General features: G+C 47.4%; 1 protein-coding gene across 4 annotated transcripts in view; it reads left to right on the top strand.

The window, feature by feature from the left end:
- The first annotated feature begins 274 nt into the window (after window positions 1–274).
- RUNX1 (RUNX family transcription factor 1) overlaps window positions 275–18,222 on the top strand; it is a 263,724-nt gene continuing 245,776 nt past the window's right edge. For 2 of the 4 annotated variants that reach the window (XM_070466948.1, XM_070466947.1), the window contains exons 1-2: window positions 275–518; window positions 663–779. In XM_070466948.1, coding sequence (XP_070323049.1) covers window positions 722–779 — 58 coding nt within the window. In that variant the 5' untranslated portion in view covers window positions 275–518; window positions 663–721. The remainder of the gene's footprint in view (window positions 519–662; window positions 780–18,222) is intronic. The other 2 variants (XM_070466946.1, XM_070466945.1) reach the window with 1 other exon arrangement.

Raw genomic sequence — 18,222 nt, 5'->3', positions numbered from 1 at the left:
ATAACAACAACAGGACTCAAGTTGTACTAAATCAGCAAAGATCATTGATATAATAAGATTCTGAGTCACTTTTTTTCTGCAGTCTCTCTCTCTCTCTCTCTCTCTTTCTCTTGCAAAGTCTTCTCGGCTATTTTCTTGCACTGCCTGGGGGAGGGCAGGTGGAGGGAAGGAAGGGCATTGCTCAGAAAGTAAAAAAAAAAAAAAAAAACTTGACATCACTGAAGTCACGTGATCGGCAAGAGCCAATTAAGATGGGCTATGGAAAGGGGAACAGTTAAATTTGTAATTTGGGTTGTGTGAAAACTTCTTTGGGCCTCATAAACAACCACAGAACCACAAGTTGGGTAGCCTGGCAGAGTCAGAAGTCTGAGCCCAGCATAGTGGTCAGCAGGCAAGACGGATCACTCTGACTGCAAACCACAGGGTTTCGCAGAGTTCTGAACATCATCAACCCACAGCCAAGACGCCGCATTTTTTTTTTTTAATCTTTACCAATTTGAATATTTGTCTTTGCAAAGGTACATTTTTTTTTTTTTCCTTAGGGCTCAGGGAGCCCTAGAGGTGTCGAGGGAAAAAAAAAAAAAACCCAAAAAGGACCTGTAGGGAACCATGGTTGGGAGTGAGGTTAAAACGGTGACCTCTCTTGGTTTCTCGCTCTTAAGGTAAAAGAACTCATTGAATCCCCCGCCTTCAGAAGAGGGTGCCTTTTCAGGAGGAAGCGATGGCTTCAGACAGCATGTTTGAGTCATTTCCTTCATATCCACAGTGCTTCATGAGAGGTGAGTACACTCTGAGATTTTAATATCTACTTTTGCTCGGCTCTGTAGATAATAAAGTGGCTGCCTGTTGTAACTGGGTGCGGACAGCCCCTGTCGCTCTCCCGTTTGCTTAGGGGGGAGGAATTCAAACACCTCCTCAGGCGTAAGATTTCAAGGCTATTGGATTACTTATTCATCAGATGGCCGCTCTTGAGAAATGTTTTCATAAATACTTAGTTAAGCTGTCGAGGGGTTCCGTCGGTGGGTGAGAACTTTGTCTGGGTCAAGTCAGTTGGGCTGTTCCTGATTAAAATCCTAGAGATCACAAAGCTTGCAGGAAGCTCTCTGGGTTTTCTCTGGTTGCCCCCCTGGCCTGAGATGGCTGTGGCTGAGTTGTCCCGCGCTGGGCAGGCAGTGTGGCCCACATGCCAGCCTGCCCCGGGCTTTAGCGGACTCCTGCATCGCCGGCCAAGAAGGCTGGTGCCAGCGTGGGGCGGAGGCAGAGGTCGGCTCACCGCCCGGGCGGGGACACCGCAGGGACAAAGTGGCAAGTCAGTTGTCTCTGAAAGGCGGATAGTAGAGCAGCCGGACAGGCTGGTCTAGGTTGAAAGCCCCAGAATGGGGCCTTGCTGGGTTATTCCTTGCAGCCTCAATGCAAAAGAGGCTGCCGGCATCTTCTGAGAGAGAATGAAAGCGAAGCATACACAAGTCTCTCCCGCCGCCAAGAGCAAGGAAGAAGTTGCCTAAGTCAAGCGTCTGAAGTGGCAGCTGAAGTCATTGAGATTGCATGCTTCCTAATAGAAGCAGCTAGTGTGGGGTACCTGCCTGCATGTTGCCAGCCAGCCTCCTGAAACGCGCCGAGCTGTGGTTGAGCTCTGAGTGTGTGAGTATGTGTGTGGTGTGCACCGGCGTCTGGGGTTATCTTTGCTGGGTAAAAAGAGGGCAGCGCCTAAACAAACACAAAGAAGAACACAGAAATGTCACTAAGATATTGCCGTGTGCGTCGGGGCGAGCCCTTTGACCAGTGCCTGCAGTGTGTGGCTTGATGGTTTGGCAGAGATGAGATGGAGTGGGATGGATGGGGGGGGGGGGGGGCGGAGGGATGGGGATCATTCATTTTCTAGCTACAAACGCTCGCGCTCGCACACCCAAATAGTGTCTGTGACTCATTATTTATTCATCGAGCCAAGTGAGCTGAAGAATGCAGAGGGCTGCCAGCCACTTTGTCACAACAAACGCTATTGTGGATGCCACAGAGCCTCTGTGTTTCCGGGTCCCTGAAATTTAAACACTTGACAAAGATGTGTGTGTGTGTGTGTGTGTGTGTGTGTGTGTGTGTGTGTGTGTTGTAGGGAGAGTAGGATTTCAGGAGAAGGGGAAGAAAGCAAGTCATTAACTGATTCAAAGCTTCAAATTAAAGGGTTTTCAAGTGCTTCTTTACTGGCAGCTGAGGACATTTTAGTGAAGTTGAGTCATGCGCTGGGTGTGAGTCACACATCCTCAGGGCGCTGAGCTCCTGCGGCAGAAACGCCGGCCGCTGGGGGTGAGAAGCTGTGAAGAGCCCTCTCGCTGCATTTCCTCTGGGCCTCTGACAAGCAAAGGAAGCAATATTTGTAGAATAACAAAAAAAAAAAAAAAATCTTCCTGCCTTGACTCTGCTTTCAATACTCTCTCCAAACGATGATTGTTTCCTATTCTATCAGCTCAGGAAGGAAGATTCAGGAAATTTTTCAACATTCCACTGGGTAATAGATGCGATTTTGGTGTGCAGTGCTGGCCTGTCTTCCTGTCCTTACTGGGGAGACAGCAGAAGTAAGCGAGGGGGGTGCCGGTGACCTGCTCAGACGCCGGCAAAGACAAGACGCTCAGCCCCTAACCCAGCCCCCTAACCCAGTGTCCGCAGGACGGACACCGATCGGACCTGCCCCCCCACCAGCCAGCATAGCTGTCAAGAGGAACTGTGTGCAGGGGGCCCTAGGACCCCAACCAAGACTCAGAAAGGCTCCTGGGAAAAGGTCTTTTCATTCCTTCCGGTCATTAAAAGGAACTCAGGGACAATTACAATCACTCACTCAAGAATATAATACGGAGACTGAATTTCAGAGACTCAGAGTGAAATCTGGGCCATTTTTCACAGCCCAGCTTATCAAGGTGATTCGTCAGGCTGAGGGTTTGCATCGTCTGGGTTCGCGGTCCACACCACTCGTTTCAGTCTGGCGCGGTCCACACCACTCGTTTCAGTCTGGAGAGGTAGCAAAACATCACCGCATTTGGTACGATGTGGGCCCTGCCTTAGAGCGCGATGCTAAAAGAATTGCCCTGTTCTCTGTTAAAGTCCATATTCTCCTCATAGCTGGTACCCTGTATCCCCAGCCTGGGCAAGAGCAGCGCCCCGCACTGTGGTCATTTCTTGTCGCCTGTAATTTATAGCGTGTGTGCCCTCCCCAACTGCAGCTCCAAGTGAGCAGGGAAAATATCTTGTTTTCTTCCTGGGATGGCCCTTTATCAGTGCGTGCAATTCTCATAGGAGGAAACCCATAACTCATTTTTTGAGCAAGATACCCAAGTGGAAATGGAGGCGAAAGAGAGGTGTGGGACCAAGCCAACCATTGTTCCCTTCTGTGGGACAGGCAAGCGAGAGTCTGAGAGCCTGGCATGCAAAACAAATGTGGTCTACCACAGAGAAGGCTGCTGCTGCGCCTTCTCACTGAATGTGCTCAGGCAAGAAGATGAGGCGTGATTGAAATTCCCTGGCATTATCCCTTGTGGTTCACGGCACTCCGTCCCTGCAGGACCCAAACTCAGGTCCCCTCCTGGCGGGGCACCGCATGAGGGCCCGCAGAGTGGAGAAGGCATGTGGAGGAAGAACATCAGCACGTATGTGTTTTTGCAAAATGCCTCAGGTAGCCGTGTTCTTAGAAGTGGCTTAGTGGTCTATGCAAAGCCTGAATGCTAATATGCCTCCGAGTTCCTAGAACCACAGGTAAAAATCTCGGCAGGGCTGACGCACCGCTGTCTTCTCGAGGTTATCTCTCAAAGGGAATTGCGGGAGCGGAGGCTGAACGCGTGAAGCGTGTCTCTCCATGGGCCTCAGTTTGCCACTTCTTTGCAGAGAAATATTTATGAAGACATCTCTGGCTCCGCTGGAGGTTTAAGATCACACAAAGGCGTTGATTCAACTGGGTATCAGACGCCGTGTGAATTCCGTGTCCGTTTGCCAAGGCTGCCATAACAAACAAGCATAGCCTGAGTAGCTTAAACAACAGAAATCGATTGTCTCGTGATTCTGGAGGCCAGAATCTCACGGAGTGTCCTGGTGTAACTTTGGTCTTGGGAAGGCTTCAAGGCATGGGGAGGTTGGTTTCTTTTGAGGCCTCTTTCTTTGGCTTGTAGATGGCTGTCTTCTCCCTGTGTCCTCTTGCAGTCCTCCTTTGTAATTATCTATGTCATAATTTCCTCTTCTTACAAGGATACTAGTCATATTGCATTAGATCCCACTATGAGGACCTCTTAATGATCTCTGCAAAAACCGTTTACTCTTAATGATAGCTGCAAAAACCCAGTCTCCAAATACAGTCACCTTCTGAAGCGCTGGGAGTTAGTACTTCAACGTATGAACTTGGGGAGGACATGGTTTAGCCCTGACGGTGTGTCTTAGCCAGTCTGACTCCCCTGGACCCACCGGGAACCTGTACTTCTCCTAAGTGCCCTCCTGGATGTGGAGGAATCAGATCCCAGCTCCCCCCATGTGAGATGCAGCTCTGCGTTCTGAAACTGCCCACACATTTTGAAACTGAGAAGAAAAAAAAAAAGGTGTTAAAATCTATCTAAACTCACAATCATACCCTTTGCCATTTAGGTCCTTTGCATGCTGAGAGACCTGTGAAAATGACAAGGCAATTTTGAAATGTCAAGCTTTAAAAGAGCAAAAGAACAGTCCCCCAAGAGATGCCAACCTCTTTGGCTCTGCCTCCTCCCCAGGGATCGTCCCTGTAATTCCAGACTCTCCCAAAGGCACACCCCACCCCTGGGGTTGGGAGATAGGCCACAGGAGGCCCCACACCTGCTCAGACTCCAAGGGTTGGCCCGGTGAGCTGCCAGGAGCAAAAGCAACTTTAGAAGGACAGCTGAGCCAGGGGCTAACCGGCAAGCAAACAGCCTGGGAGAGCTTTGGGAAGCAAATTCATCACCAGGAGGTTTCTCTCTTCTCTTGAAACAGGTCTGAATTGTGGACTTTGAATAGATCTGCCCTTTTCCTAAGAAAGCGAGTGATGCTGGGCCACTGCACACACAGAATCTAAGAGAGACAGGCTTGGGGATGTTGGTCTAAAGCCCAGAGCCCGGGACTTTGTATGAGCAGTCAGGACAAAAAAAGAGAAGGGGCCAGGGTTGAACAAGGACCAGGCAGACTTAGTACGGTGACGCCCTTTTCCTTTCTTTTCAGTTTTTCCGGCTTTTTGCCAAAATAGCATGGGACGGCTTCTTTCTTGAGCTTCGGTTTCCTCATCTCTAAAGTGAGGATGGTATCAGATCAGCCAAAAAGTTCATTCGGGTTTTTCCGTACGGTAAAACCCGAATGAACTCTTCGGCCAACCCGATAGGAGGACCTGTCGTTAGAGTGGCTGCAAGGACTAAATCAAACAACCCAAGCACAGGGCTCGGTGCAGTCATAAAAACCGGGCAGCTGATGTCGGCCACGGTGACTGTGGTTCAGCTTTCCAGATGATGCTTAGTCAAGGCCGTCTACTCTCAGAAAGGAGAGGTCACGGGGTACCCTGGGTGGGGTCCCGAAGACAGAGACTCAGAGTGGGGAGGAGACAGTGTGAAGGGTCAGAACCAAGACAGGAGGGAAGGGGGTCTGCCATGCGGGTCCAGTCTAGGCCGAGGGGGGTGGCAGGACCCCAGTGGGGTGTGGAGTTTGGTGAGTAAATTAGCCGTCCCTTCAACACCACGTCTCTCTTGCTCTATGAGAAAGGGGACAGAGAAAGGGTGAGGGCACTTTGTGTCACTTGGTGGGGTTAGCTTTTCGATGTCGTAGCTAGCTGGGGCATGTTGAGACAGGAATCCCGATGGACGTTTCTCCTCTCTGAGGCCCTGGCATCACTTGATTCTCCTGAAGGCCCTTCCTAATGAAACAGCCACCTCCTCACCTGGAGACCCTCCACAGGTTCCCCCGGATCCATGCTTCTGGGATATTTCCGTGTATTTGTCAAAGTCCTGGAGAATCCAGCGGACAAAGGAGCCTGTCAGGCTATATATGGGGTCGCAAGAGTCAGACACAGCTTAGCGACTTCACCAGCACCACCACCAGTGAAGGCACGTTGGTTGCTTGTCGGCTTGGGGGTGGGAGTGAAGGCCACACAGGAAACTCAAGTGAATTTTCTGTTTCTCAGGTAACTTCCTAGTGACCTAGATGAGTCATTAGATGTCTCCGTGTCTCATCTGAGTTCTGCAAAAGGGACTAATAATGTTCTAGATGAGCTTGCCTCCAAATGACTGAGTTCCTGTTCAAAATCTTTGAATGTGGCAGAGAGAGGTACCACAAAACGCATCACAAATTGTCTCAGTGTAACAACATGAAGCAATTGTTTTTTAATTATTTTATTTCCTAGTGGGAAACAGTGATCCTACCATTTCACATATGGCAAGCATTTTCCCATATTCTCTTAAAAAAAATTTTTTTTTCCAACTCCCATCCTTCAGAGATCTCCCCAGAAGTGGCTCTGGTACCTAAAAAGAAAGTGTTAGTCTCTCAGTCCTGTCTGACTCTTTGCAACCCCATGGACTGTAGCCCCCCAGACTCCTCTGTCCATGGAATTATCTAGACAAGAATACTGGAGTGGGTTGCCATTTCCTTTACCTAGACCTTAAAGTTTGCAAAATATTCTTTTTCCAAAAATTTTGTTCCTTGAGCTCCCCTGTCCCTTCTTCTCGAGGCCACCAATCCCTTCCTTCAGCCTCTTTGCTGAGTAAAAAAGGCTTCAAGTAATGTGTCTTACTTGGCCTAGTTAGCCCCCCCAAAACAAATCAGTATGATGCCCAGGGTGGTAGAAAGGGAATGTCTCCTTCAAGAGCTTTGCAGACCGCGCACATAACTGGGGAGTGCTTTCAGAGAACTGTGAGTGGTTCCTGGACACGAGTTCAGTTTAGTTCAGTCACTCAGTCATGTCAGACACTTTGCAACCCCATGGACTGCAGCACACCAGGCTTCCTTGTCCATCACCAACTCCCAGAGCTTACTCAAACTCATGTCCATCGAGTCGATGATGCCATCCAACCATTTCATCCTCTGTCGTCCCCTTCTCCTCCCACCTTTGATCTTTCCGAGGATCAGGGTCTTTTCCAATGAGTCATTTCTTCGCATCAGGTGGCCAAAGTATTGGAGCTTCAACTTCAGCATCAGTCCTTCCAATGAATATTCAGGATTAATTTCCTTTAGGATGGACTGGTTGGACATCCTTGCAATCCAAGGGACTCGCAAGAGTCTTCTCCAACACCACAGTTCAAAAGCATCAATTCTTCAGTGCTCAACTTTCTTTATAGTCCAACTCTCACATCCATACATGACTACTGGAAAAACCATAGCTTTGACTAGGTGGACCTTTGTTGGCAAAGTAATGTCTCTGCTTTTTAATATGCTGTCTAGTTTGGTCATAGCTTTTCTTCCAAGGAGCCAGTGTCTTTTGATTTCATGGCTGCAGCCACCATCTGCAGTGATTTTGGAGCCCAAAAAAATAAAATCTCTCACTCTTTCCATTGTTTCCCCATCTATTTGCCATGAAGTGATGGGACCAGATGCCATCATCTTAGTTTTCTGAATGTTGAGTTTTAAGCCAACTTTTTTGCTCTCCTCTTTCACTTTCATCAAGAGGCTCTTTAGTTCTTCTTCACTTTCTGCCATAAGAGTGGTGTCATCTTCATATGATGTTATTGATATTTCTCCCAGCAATCTTGATTCAGCTTGAGCTTCATCCAGCCTGGCATTTCACATGATGTACTCTGCATATAAGTTAAATAAGCAGGGTAACAATATACAGCCTTGACATACTCCTTTCCCAATTTGGAACCAAGACATGAAACAGAGTCTGAAGCCTCATGTAAGCTTTCACCTGCTGGACAAGCAAGCTGGACACTCCCCTGGATCACACAGCCTTGTCTTTTCATCAGAGGGACATCCTTTCATCTTCTCGTAGCTCCTTGAATCTCTCCCTTCCTCCTCCCCTCTATTATCCTGACAACAATGAATGATGCCAAAGAAAGAAAAGAAGGAATTCAGGTGGAAAAAACCATGCATCCCAAAGACGACTGAAATGATGCATTTTCTTACAGTGACATAAAGAGCTTGAAACTCTTGCTAGGGTTTACCAGTGGGAAGTATGTTCAGGTGTACATTAAGGGAAGCTTGACTACAGTGGCTCAAGCAGCCAGGCCTTGGTCCAGCATGGGTGACAGGTGGTTCAGGAGTAAGTGGTCCATGGCTGGTACAGCGGGATGCTCTGTGTCTGGTTCCACCATGAGATGCCTGCCTCTCAGATCTGTCCAGGCAGGAAGGAGATGGGGGCCTCAAACCCTTCCTCTTGGAGCTCTGTCTTTTTATTCAAGAAAGGAAGCCCCTCTCTGCCAGCTCCCTCTTATGTACCTCATAGGACAGAACCGGGTCACAGGGTCTCTGGCTGCAAGGCGCCCAGGACAGCAGACGTGGCACTTATCAGCTCACAGGGCAGAGGAAAGCAGAGGGGAAGGTGGGTGGGAATGATGTCAGGGAGCCCAGGGCAATGTCTGCCAGGCCACATTGTTCCCTGGCAGGTAGCCTGGCATTGCTGGTGACGTCTCTTCTCCTGTGTCCTCCATGTGGGCTGTGCTTTGAAAATACACACAGGGGTGGGGTGAACTGGGAGTCTGGGACTGAAATATATACACTACTGATACATGTCTGCTTTCTCAGTCATCTCCGACTCTGAGACATCATGGACGGTAGCCCACCAGGCTCCTCTGTCCATGGGATTCTCTAAGGCAAGAATATTGGGCTAGGTTACCATTTCCTTCTCTAGCGGATCTTCCTGACCCAGGGAACGAACCCATATCTCCTGAGTTTCCTGCATTGGCAGGCAGATCCTCTCCCACTAAGCCACCTGTGTAGCCCCAATACTATGTCTGATATAATACCTAACAAGAAGCTACTATAGCAGCTTAGGGAATTCCAGCCAGTGCTCTGTGGTGACCTAATTAGGAAGGAAATCTGTAAAAGAGGGGATATGTGTACACGTATAGCTGATTCACTTTGCTGTACAGTAGAAATCACCAACCTTGTAAAGAAACTATACTCCAATAAAACTTTTTAAAAAGAAGAAAATACACTCAGAGAAGCTCTGAGTTATTCTTTCAGTCCTTGGAGCTTGCCAGTGGATACGGGGAGTGGGGAGGATAGTATGTTTTCTATTTTTGCTTTATGAAAGAAAATGAAAGCACTTTCAAGGAAAGGTCTTGAACTTTTTTTACTGAAGTATAATTGACTTACAATGTTGTGTTGATTCCAGGTATACAACAAAGTGATTCAATTATATACATATATACATACATACATACAGACATATATATATCAGATATATAGAGAATATATACATATATCCTTAGATTTTTCTCCATCATAGGTTATTAGAGGGTATTGAATATAGTTCCCAGTGCTATACAGTAGACATGCATTGTTTATCTGTTTCATATATAGTGGTATCAATCTGTTAATCCAAGCTCCGAATTTATCCCTCCTCACTTTTAGTATTTTTTCGGGAGTATAATTTCTTTACAATGTTGTGTTAATTTCTGCTGTACAACGAAGTGAATCAGCTATGTGTCTACATGTATCCCTATGCCCTCTCTCTCAAGGCTCCCTCTCACCATCCCATCCCACTCCTCTAGGTCATCTAGCCCAGAGCCGAGCTCCCTGGGGTAGGGAGCGGCTTCCCACTAGCTAGCTGTTTCACACAGGATTGTGTATATATGTGGTGCTCCTCTTCCGGGTCGTCCCACATGCTCCTTCCCCTCCATGTCCACAGCCCGTTCTCTGCATCTGCATTTACAGCCTGTCATACAGAGCGATGTAAGTCAGAGAGAAAAACAAATATTGTGTGCTAATGCAAATACACGGAGTCTAGAAACATGGTACTGATGAATGCTCTTTCACTTTTGATTTACTGAAAGCAAAATAGGCAGGAGATGGGATGGAGTGGGACAGGGAGCCTGTCAAAAGGGAGTCAGGGTCACACCTATTGTCAGGGTCGAAACCCAAAAGCACACTTGACTCTCACAGTGTTACGAAAAACAACCAGCTTTGTATAGACCAGAGTATTGCTTATATAAAACCCACCACACCTGGCCCCCGGGTTGATGTATCTACTAGTAACTGGAAATAGTTTCCTTTTTTTCTCTTCCTTGCTCTTTTGAATTCTCAAAACCCCACGGCCCAACCCTCTACACCTTTAGTTTTTTTTTTTTTTAAGAGAATTCTTTTCTACAGAATTTCTGGAGGGAAATTTTCTTTTAAGTCACCCTCCTTAAATTTACCCAAGGATGTTTTATCTCTGATTGAAAGACAACAACCAGATAATACCCCTCTATCTGGGAGATAGAACACTTATTCATACCTTGTATTTCCACAAGTTACAGATTATTTTTGCTTCGTAATTACTGGCCTGTCTACTTCCTGAGTCTGGATGCAAATCTACTTCCCTGAAAGTCAATGCCTTTAAAAAAAAAAAAAAAAAAAAAAGCCTTTACTCAGTTTTTCCTTGAAATAAGAAATAGTATAAATCTTTCATCTTGGCTTAGCTACAAGATCAGTGAACGTGCAGAATCATTGATTTTGTGGAAGACACTGCCCTCCCAGCCCTTGGCCCTTCTGTGTCTACTTTGAGATGGACTTCTCTTTAAAGAGTGGGCTCTCCCAGACAATTCGGGGGCCCCAAGGTAGAAGGTCACCCAAAATAGAAATCACAATTGGCTAGTCAGGCTTGTTCAGTGGCTCTACTGCTTTCAAGACTGATGCTTCTTTGTGTAAATTTGCCTCCTGTGCTAAACTGACTCAAAGCTAGGGACTCAACTTGTTAAGTCTTGAAGCCATGTCCATTGGAAGAAATATGTCACTGACATTTTGCAAAACTTCTGCCCACCTTCCTTGCCAACCATCTGATCTTTACTCCTGGTCTTTTGGATGTCCTCTGTGCAGACTAGGACTCCTAAAGTAAACCCTTTCTGATAGGGAACAAAATTATAAGATATGAACCATAAATCAAATATAGCCTTGGACCTCAAAGCAAGCCTCTATTTCCTCTTCTCCCTGAGAGCCATACTGGTCCTGAAAAGCATGTGGGTTTTTCTGAAAATGTGTAAGAATTCAGACTCTTTTATTAGTAGGATGTCTTAAAGAAAGACATAGAAAATATTCCAGTGGTCAACTTGTCAGATAGGGATATATTAACAAGAGCAAATGAAAGTCAGAACCCCGGGATTAACAGATACACACTACTGTATACAACATAGATAAACAACAAGGGTGTACTGTATAGCACAGGAAACTATATTCACTGTCTTGTAATAACCTATGATGAAGGGTCTGAAAGACCTATGATGGAAAAGAGTCTATGTATATATATATATACACACACACAATGCTTGAAACTACACAACATTGTAAAACAACTGTACTTCAATATAAATAAAGTTAGAACTCTGAGCACATGGCTCACTGTTAGGTGGTCACAGGCTGTTGTGAGTGGAGATTTTTCAAGGAGGCTAACCACGGTGTCAGAAAATCTTTCATTGCTCAGTGAAGGAACAATTTCCATCTTCTACACACACACATAAAAAAGATCACATTTAACCTTTGATGTTCATTTTTATTACAGCTTCAAAACATGCAAAAGAGAATGTAGACTAAAATACATTAGTCTGGGTGCCATTTTTCCAGGAGCAGTTTCAACATCAACCACAGTTTGCTGTTTTATTACACAGCTTCTGTTTGCACTTTGAACTACGTGCTTGAGGCCGCTCACTCCACACCATCTGCAAGCTGCATCTGTGCAGCCCCATCCGTGCAGCCCCATCCACCTTGCTAACAGTCACAGCTGAACTTGACATTAACCCACTTTGATAGTATACAATCTGCAAACTCTGAAACTGCATATAGATGTATACACACACACACACACACACACACACACACACACACACACACATATGTAGCCCATGCAAAAGTCTGGAGGAATTAGGAGGAAGGGAAGAATTAGCCATATCTTTTATGAGTTTGCTCTCTTGTCTCTGCCTTTTGCAGCTCGCGGCTGAGTAGCATAGAGGGATTGAGTGATGATGAAATGATTCAGGCACTGATGGGTATGAAGAGAAACTCACACTGCTGTTTTATTATTATTGACTGACTCCACCATTCAGAAAAATCAGGATGGCTAGGACTCCCAAAATCCGAGAGGAAAGAAACAATTACTGAAAAATTTTAAACAAATATTAGGGCTGCAAAAGGGGTGGGGTCATATAAAGAAGTACAAACACCAACAACGGAAATTCTATTCAACTGCCAATCATCCCGCATCATTACTTCATATAAAAAAAAAAAAAAACTACGCCTCCCACTAGATTGTGTTCAAAACAAAGAAGTAATTGTATCCTAGAGGTGGATGAATCTGTTTAAATAACAAATGAACTATGAGACCTATAAACTATGAGATATTGTCACATGTGATACATTCTGAGGTATGTGTGTGTGTTTTCTATATATAGTTCTATCTAGTTTCCACTGGCATCTGAAATTATATAACTGTTATATATATGTATATATAAGTACATAACTATAAAAATATAAAAATTACTATATTTTTTGGCTGGAATCATATTGGACACCTCTGCACCTTAGAGTACCAAAGACATCCCTTGTCAGAGGTCCTACCGTTGGCTCAGTGCCTGAGTCAGAACTGGAAATTGGGTCAGCTGCTCCTGACCCTAGAGTTTTGCAGACACTGGACTTCAGGGACTGATTCCACTCAGGAGCCTAAATAGTCAGCAGACTCTTCTCCTAATCACCCTCCATTCCATCACCTCAGTCAGACGCCACAGCTCTTGTCAGGCTAAACCCCTTGCTCTGTGTGGAAACATCAAGTAGACAATTTCTGTGGAGCCCACAGCCCCAAAGATCTGCCACAGGTGCGTGCAGGAGGTGGAGCCGCCCCACCAGTGCAGCCTGGATGCTCTCTCCTGCCCAAGGGTCCCGGGTGCCATCTCTTACCCAGAAACCCAGCACCACCCAAGCCAAGCATCCCCCTGTGCCCACCACCCAGCCTGAGGCAACTTTACGGTCAACCAGGTTGGTTCTGATGAGCATCTCTTGTGAAATCTGGACGACTAGCAGAAGAGCAAGTGCGTGTGTTCACACAGAGGGACAGAGGGTGTAGGATGGTGTCCCGCCGAGGCTGCCAGCCTCCGGTTCTCAAAGGGCCCCCTGGGAAGTGGGGAGTGCTGTCTGCTGACCAAATCTGAACCCGGCTACGATTCCCATCAAGGATATATGTCCTCATGACACTCTGCATTCAAAGCTCTTACTCTCAAAGGTGGCCTCCCTCAGGAGAAATATCAGTCTCTCTGTCTCTCTGTCTGCCTCTCTCTCTCTCTCTGTCTGTCTCTTGCGCACACACACACACACACACACACAGGAAGGTATTCAAGTCCCATGCTTTCAGGATTCTAGTAGCTCCTCTTCGCCTGAAGCACTCAATTCAGCAAAGCTGCCTCTGAGTGGACCAGTAACCACTGAACAGCAAGGCAGTCATTTCCAAACACTTTTGATCACATCAAATAGAAGTAAAGCTTATTTTAGCATGCCCCCTAAACCTATGCATATTTATTTATTTAGAAACTACATGCCTATACTACTGTACTCATACTACTGTACTGTATAATTATAGTATAGTATGCTCAGTGTACAACACAGCCCCAAAATAGAAATTAAAATAAGATGAAAACTAAAAAGGCAAATTATGATGGTTTTCCTTCCCCTCCCTTGCTCCTGCATAAATACCTCAGTTTAAACCAGGAGGTCCCCAGGCAACTATACACTTCATGCTCACTGAGACTCAGCTTATATTAGCACCCTTGAGTCCTTCAGCTGGAAGTTCCAATAGGTGTGTTTGGTTTGGTCTTTTTATTGATGTACAGTTGGTTTACAATGCTAATTTCTGATGTACAGCAGAGTGATCCAGTTATACACACACACACATACACACACACACGTGTGTGTGTGTGTATATATTCTTTTATGTCTTCTTTTCCATTATGTTTCATCATAGGATAATCAATATATATAGTTCCCTGTTCTCTACAGTCGGACTTTGTAGTTTATCCCTTTTACATGTGATAGCTTATGTCTGTTAGCCCCAATCTCCCACTCCATCCCTGCCCCAACCTCCCACTGGTGTTGAAGTATCAACTCTACTCCAGAAGGAACTGTGTATTCTTGAGCCCCAGGCTCTTCTCTATGAAATAACATTGGTGCAGAAGCCACGAGGTGGACAGACCTGACCAGTCAGTAGGTCAGGGAGCTGGGAGCCCTGAGCTTGGGGCCAGGAGATTAGTTTCTATCCCCTATGTGAACTTGACCTGCTTCCCCAACCTTGCAGAGCCTGGGTTTCTCATCTGTAAGTGGGTGCAATGATCCAGATGGTTGTCAAAAGGATTGGAGATGATATACACAAAGTAATGGACACAGAGAAGAAGTCAATTAGGAAAGGTAACCTTGGGAAATGCCACTGAAGGTGTCTAGAATGGAGGCAGGGCAGGAGCCTCTGCTGGGCCCAAAACAAGGCCTGGTAGCTGTGCCAGGAAGAGCAGCACATAGCGGAATGGAGAATTGGGTCTCTTCCTCTCTCCACGCAGCCGTGCAGACGTGGCCTTAGTGCTCCGTGGCAGAGGGCCGAGCTTACAAATGTTAAAGCTGACCACGTGCTTGCTAAGTTGCTTCAGTCCTGTCTGACTCTTCGCGACCCGATGGACTGTAGCCCACCCGGCTTTCCCGCACAAGAATACCGGAGTGGGTGGCCATGCCCTCCTCCAGGGGATCTTCCCAACCCAGGGATGGAAGCCGCGCCTCTTATGTCTCCTCCATCGGCAGGCGGCTTCTTTACCACTCGCGTCACCTGGGCAGTCCTCTGCAAAGCTGATCACAGCAACGGGTAATGTTTATTGAGCGTGTGCTCTGCGCCAGCCCCTGGCACTGTGTCCAGCTTTCCCTTGTGTCACCTCGTTAAATCCTTCACAGAAACCTGTGAGTAGGTCGACTCATTGCTAATCCTCTTTTTATCCGGGGGGCGTGGCATGCACAGATGAGGGAACCTGCGGTGAGGCTTCTGGTCAAGGAGGGAGCCAGGTTCAAATGGAGGGGTTCTCTCTACAGGGCCTGCAGGGAGAAGAGTGGCTCTTAGTAATCTCAGTTCAACACACCAGAGGGCTGAGCTTTATGGAGCTAAAGACTCGCCGAAGCCCCTGGACAGAAGGTGATGCTGTGAGGAGGTGGGCAGGGGGCGTTGAACCCCAGGGAGCCTCAAGCTGGGGCCACTGTCCACCGGCAAAGTCCACTCTCCTGGGCGACTGGCATGCCTCTGGACACACTGGGTGACTTTAGGTGCTCACCATTGGTATGAATGCCTCCCCTGGCCACTAGCTACATCCTCGGGGCCCCTGCCCATCAGAGCTGCCCCCCGAGAGAGAGAGAGAAAGAGAGAGAGAGAGACACCCTCTCTCTCTCTTGCCCCTCAAGGGTGCCACTCTAAGCCAGCAGTGCTCAAACAAGCGTACATCAGAATCACCCATTCTCAAGAGGATGGTGATAGGCTGGTTGGGGGTGGGAGTTGGGGGAAACCATGACTAAGCCTTTCTTCCCAACCAGATAGTTGAGTTGTCAGTTTAGCAGTCTGGCCATTTGTCTGGAGTAAGACTAGTTGATTCAAGGAGACAGTTCCTGAAAAAAAAAAAAACCTTTAGGAGGCGCTTGTTCTGGGGATCATGTAAAGCTGACCCTGAACTTGGAAGGCTTTGGAGAGATAGCACCTCTTTTAAATGCTGTGTCTAAGGTGCCCCTCTTGCCCCATCCACATCCTGGAACCCACGTATGGAAGAACCCGCCAAACGATGCTCCCTGACAATCAGGGACCTCAGACCCCAGTCCATCCTTCAGGAAGCCAGGGAGCCTGCCTGTCAAAACCATCACCCTGGCCAGGGTTTTCAGTGATGCTCCCAGCAAGCATGCAACATCCAGCTATTCCCATGGTTGGGATAAAAACTCGACCCAGAAGCAGGTGATTAGCAAAAGTAGTCTCACAACACCAGCCACCCATTCACCTCCACACCTCACATCACAAGCCCTCAGGTGCAAAGCCAGAGACCCACTCCCTGGTGGGCCTTTGGGAATCGCCTCTCTGTCCTTCTGCAAATATCTGTCATTTCAAAAGTCCACATCTCCAGCCCTCTGACATCATTACAAATGCTTCTCTCAAGCAGGTGGGTTTGAGGTTTTTTTTTTTCTCTCTCTGACCTTATTTGTAAAAAAGGCATGTCTCATTTGATTATTCTCCAGCGAGTTACCACAGGGTCGCACAAAGTTCCTTCCCTTTCTCCTTGGGCTCCACGTGGCAAAGGACACAATAATTAATTACATGCCCCCCCCCACCCCTTCACCCAAGCCAGCTCCCAGCCAGTCAGCAGAGAGTCGCCTGCTTGCCTAGAAGCAGGGAGCCCGGCCAGCTTCTAATTGTTGTTATGCAAACACCGTAATGGGAACAAATTAAAAGGTGCTCAGGCTAATTATTCTTCACAATAAAAAATATAATAACAAACTAATAAAGCTCCTTTGGAAAGGTGACTCTGTGTTAGACTCAATTTCCTTATACAGAGTATTAAGGGAAATAAAAATTTCACGGTGTGAACTGAAAGATTATCGCTGGGGAATTCTTGTGACTCAGAAAACACCCTCAGCATGCTTAGAGCCAGCTGCCTACACCCCAGGGCCTGGCCTGACCCCCAGCTCCACTTCCCGTCCTCTTTCTTCCATCTTCCCTCCATGTGTTCCACCTGACCTTTACTCAGGTTGAGTTCTTTCTGGGGAGTCCTGGCCTCAGGTCCTAGCTGACCCCCTCCCCGCCACAGTGGCCTCTGTCTGAGGCCCAGCACCACCCCCCTGCAACCACCACCACCGTTTCATGTGACAGATTTTACCCCCTCCCACGTCAGTTTCCAGGTGGCTCAGCTGGTAAAGAATCTGCCTGCCCAATGCAGGAGACATGGGTTCGATCCCTGGGTGGGGAAGATCCCTTGGAGGAGGAAATGGCAACCCACTCCAGCAGTCTTGCAGGGAAAACCCCATGGGCAGAGAAGCCTGGTGGGCTACAGTCCACGGGGTCGCAAAGAATCGGACAGGACTGTGTAGCTGGGCATGCAAGCACAGACGCACGTTGGGTTAGAACTCAACAGGTCATTGACACAGAAGCAGTCGTTTCAACACAGCCTCTTCCCTCTAAGTCAGCTTTTCCATAAGCACCTCACAACCTGAAGGAGTGAAAATCTGAGGGACCTTGACCCCACAGCTTCACATCAGCCTGGACTACCCCTGTGGCCTGGGCCTGAGGACGGGTTCTGGAAAAGTCCACAGTGGGGGAGAGAAGAAAGGGAGTCCTCCATCTCCTCAGGGAACCTGTCCACTCTCCCACCTCCCTACCTCCCACGCCCCGAACCCCGACTCCCCGCGGCCCCCAGGCTCATTTCCACCTGCTTCCGTCACACTCCTCTTGGGAGAGCTTCCGGTCTTCACCTGAGATAATTAAATTACACTGTTGCTTTTAAATGATGACAAGCACAGCTAACATTCACCAATGGTTTATAATGTGTCAGGCATGATCCCTCCTTTATCTCTTTTAATCAAAAACTCGAGTGTAAGTACAACTCTTTTTTTTTTTTGAAAGTGACTGTTGTGGGTTTTTTAATTAATTGTTATTGGAATCCAGAAAAATAACATAGATGATCTTATTTGCCAACCAGAAATAGAGACCCAGATGTAGAGATAAGCACAGCTCTTAATCCCCAGTTGATAAAGATTTTAAAAGGAGGATGTAGCGGAGATGGGTGAAGAAAGCCTCCCGGCCACACAGCTAGTAGGAGGCCGAGCCTGCTGGGGAGCATGGACTCCGTGCCCTACTCACTCGCTCCCACCGTACAACACGGGGCAGGGCCTCTGGGTCTGTTTCCTGCTGTGTTGCCTTGGGCAGATGGCCTCACCTCTCAGGACCTCCCTTCGCTTCACCTGCATGGAGTAATGGTGATGATGCTCACCTCATAGACAGTCGTGAGACCTGTGTTAGGAAGGGCCCGGGACACCTCGCATTGATATTACCACTTGTAAAGCGCTTTTTCTTTCTAT

The sequence above is a fragment of the Odocoileus virginianus genome, chromosome 4 (assembly GCF_023699985.2).
Source record: "Odocoileus virginianus isolate 20LAN1187 ecotype Illinois chromosome 4, Ovbor_1.2, whole genome shotgun sequence".
Taxonomy (NCBI): Eukaryota; Metazoa; Chordata; class Mammalia; order Artiodactyla; family Cervidae; genus Odocoileus; species Odocoileus virginianus.
Note: the sequence above shows the minus strand (reverse complement) of the source record. Positions and strands in the feature narration are given on the sequence as shown.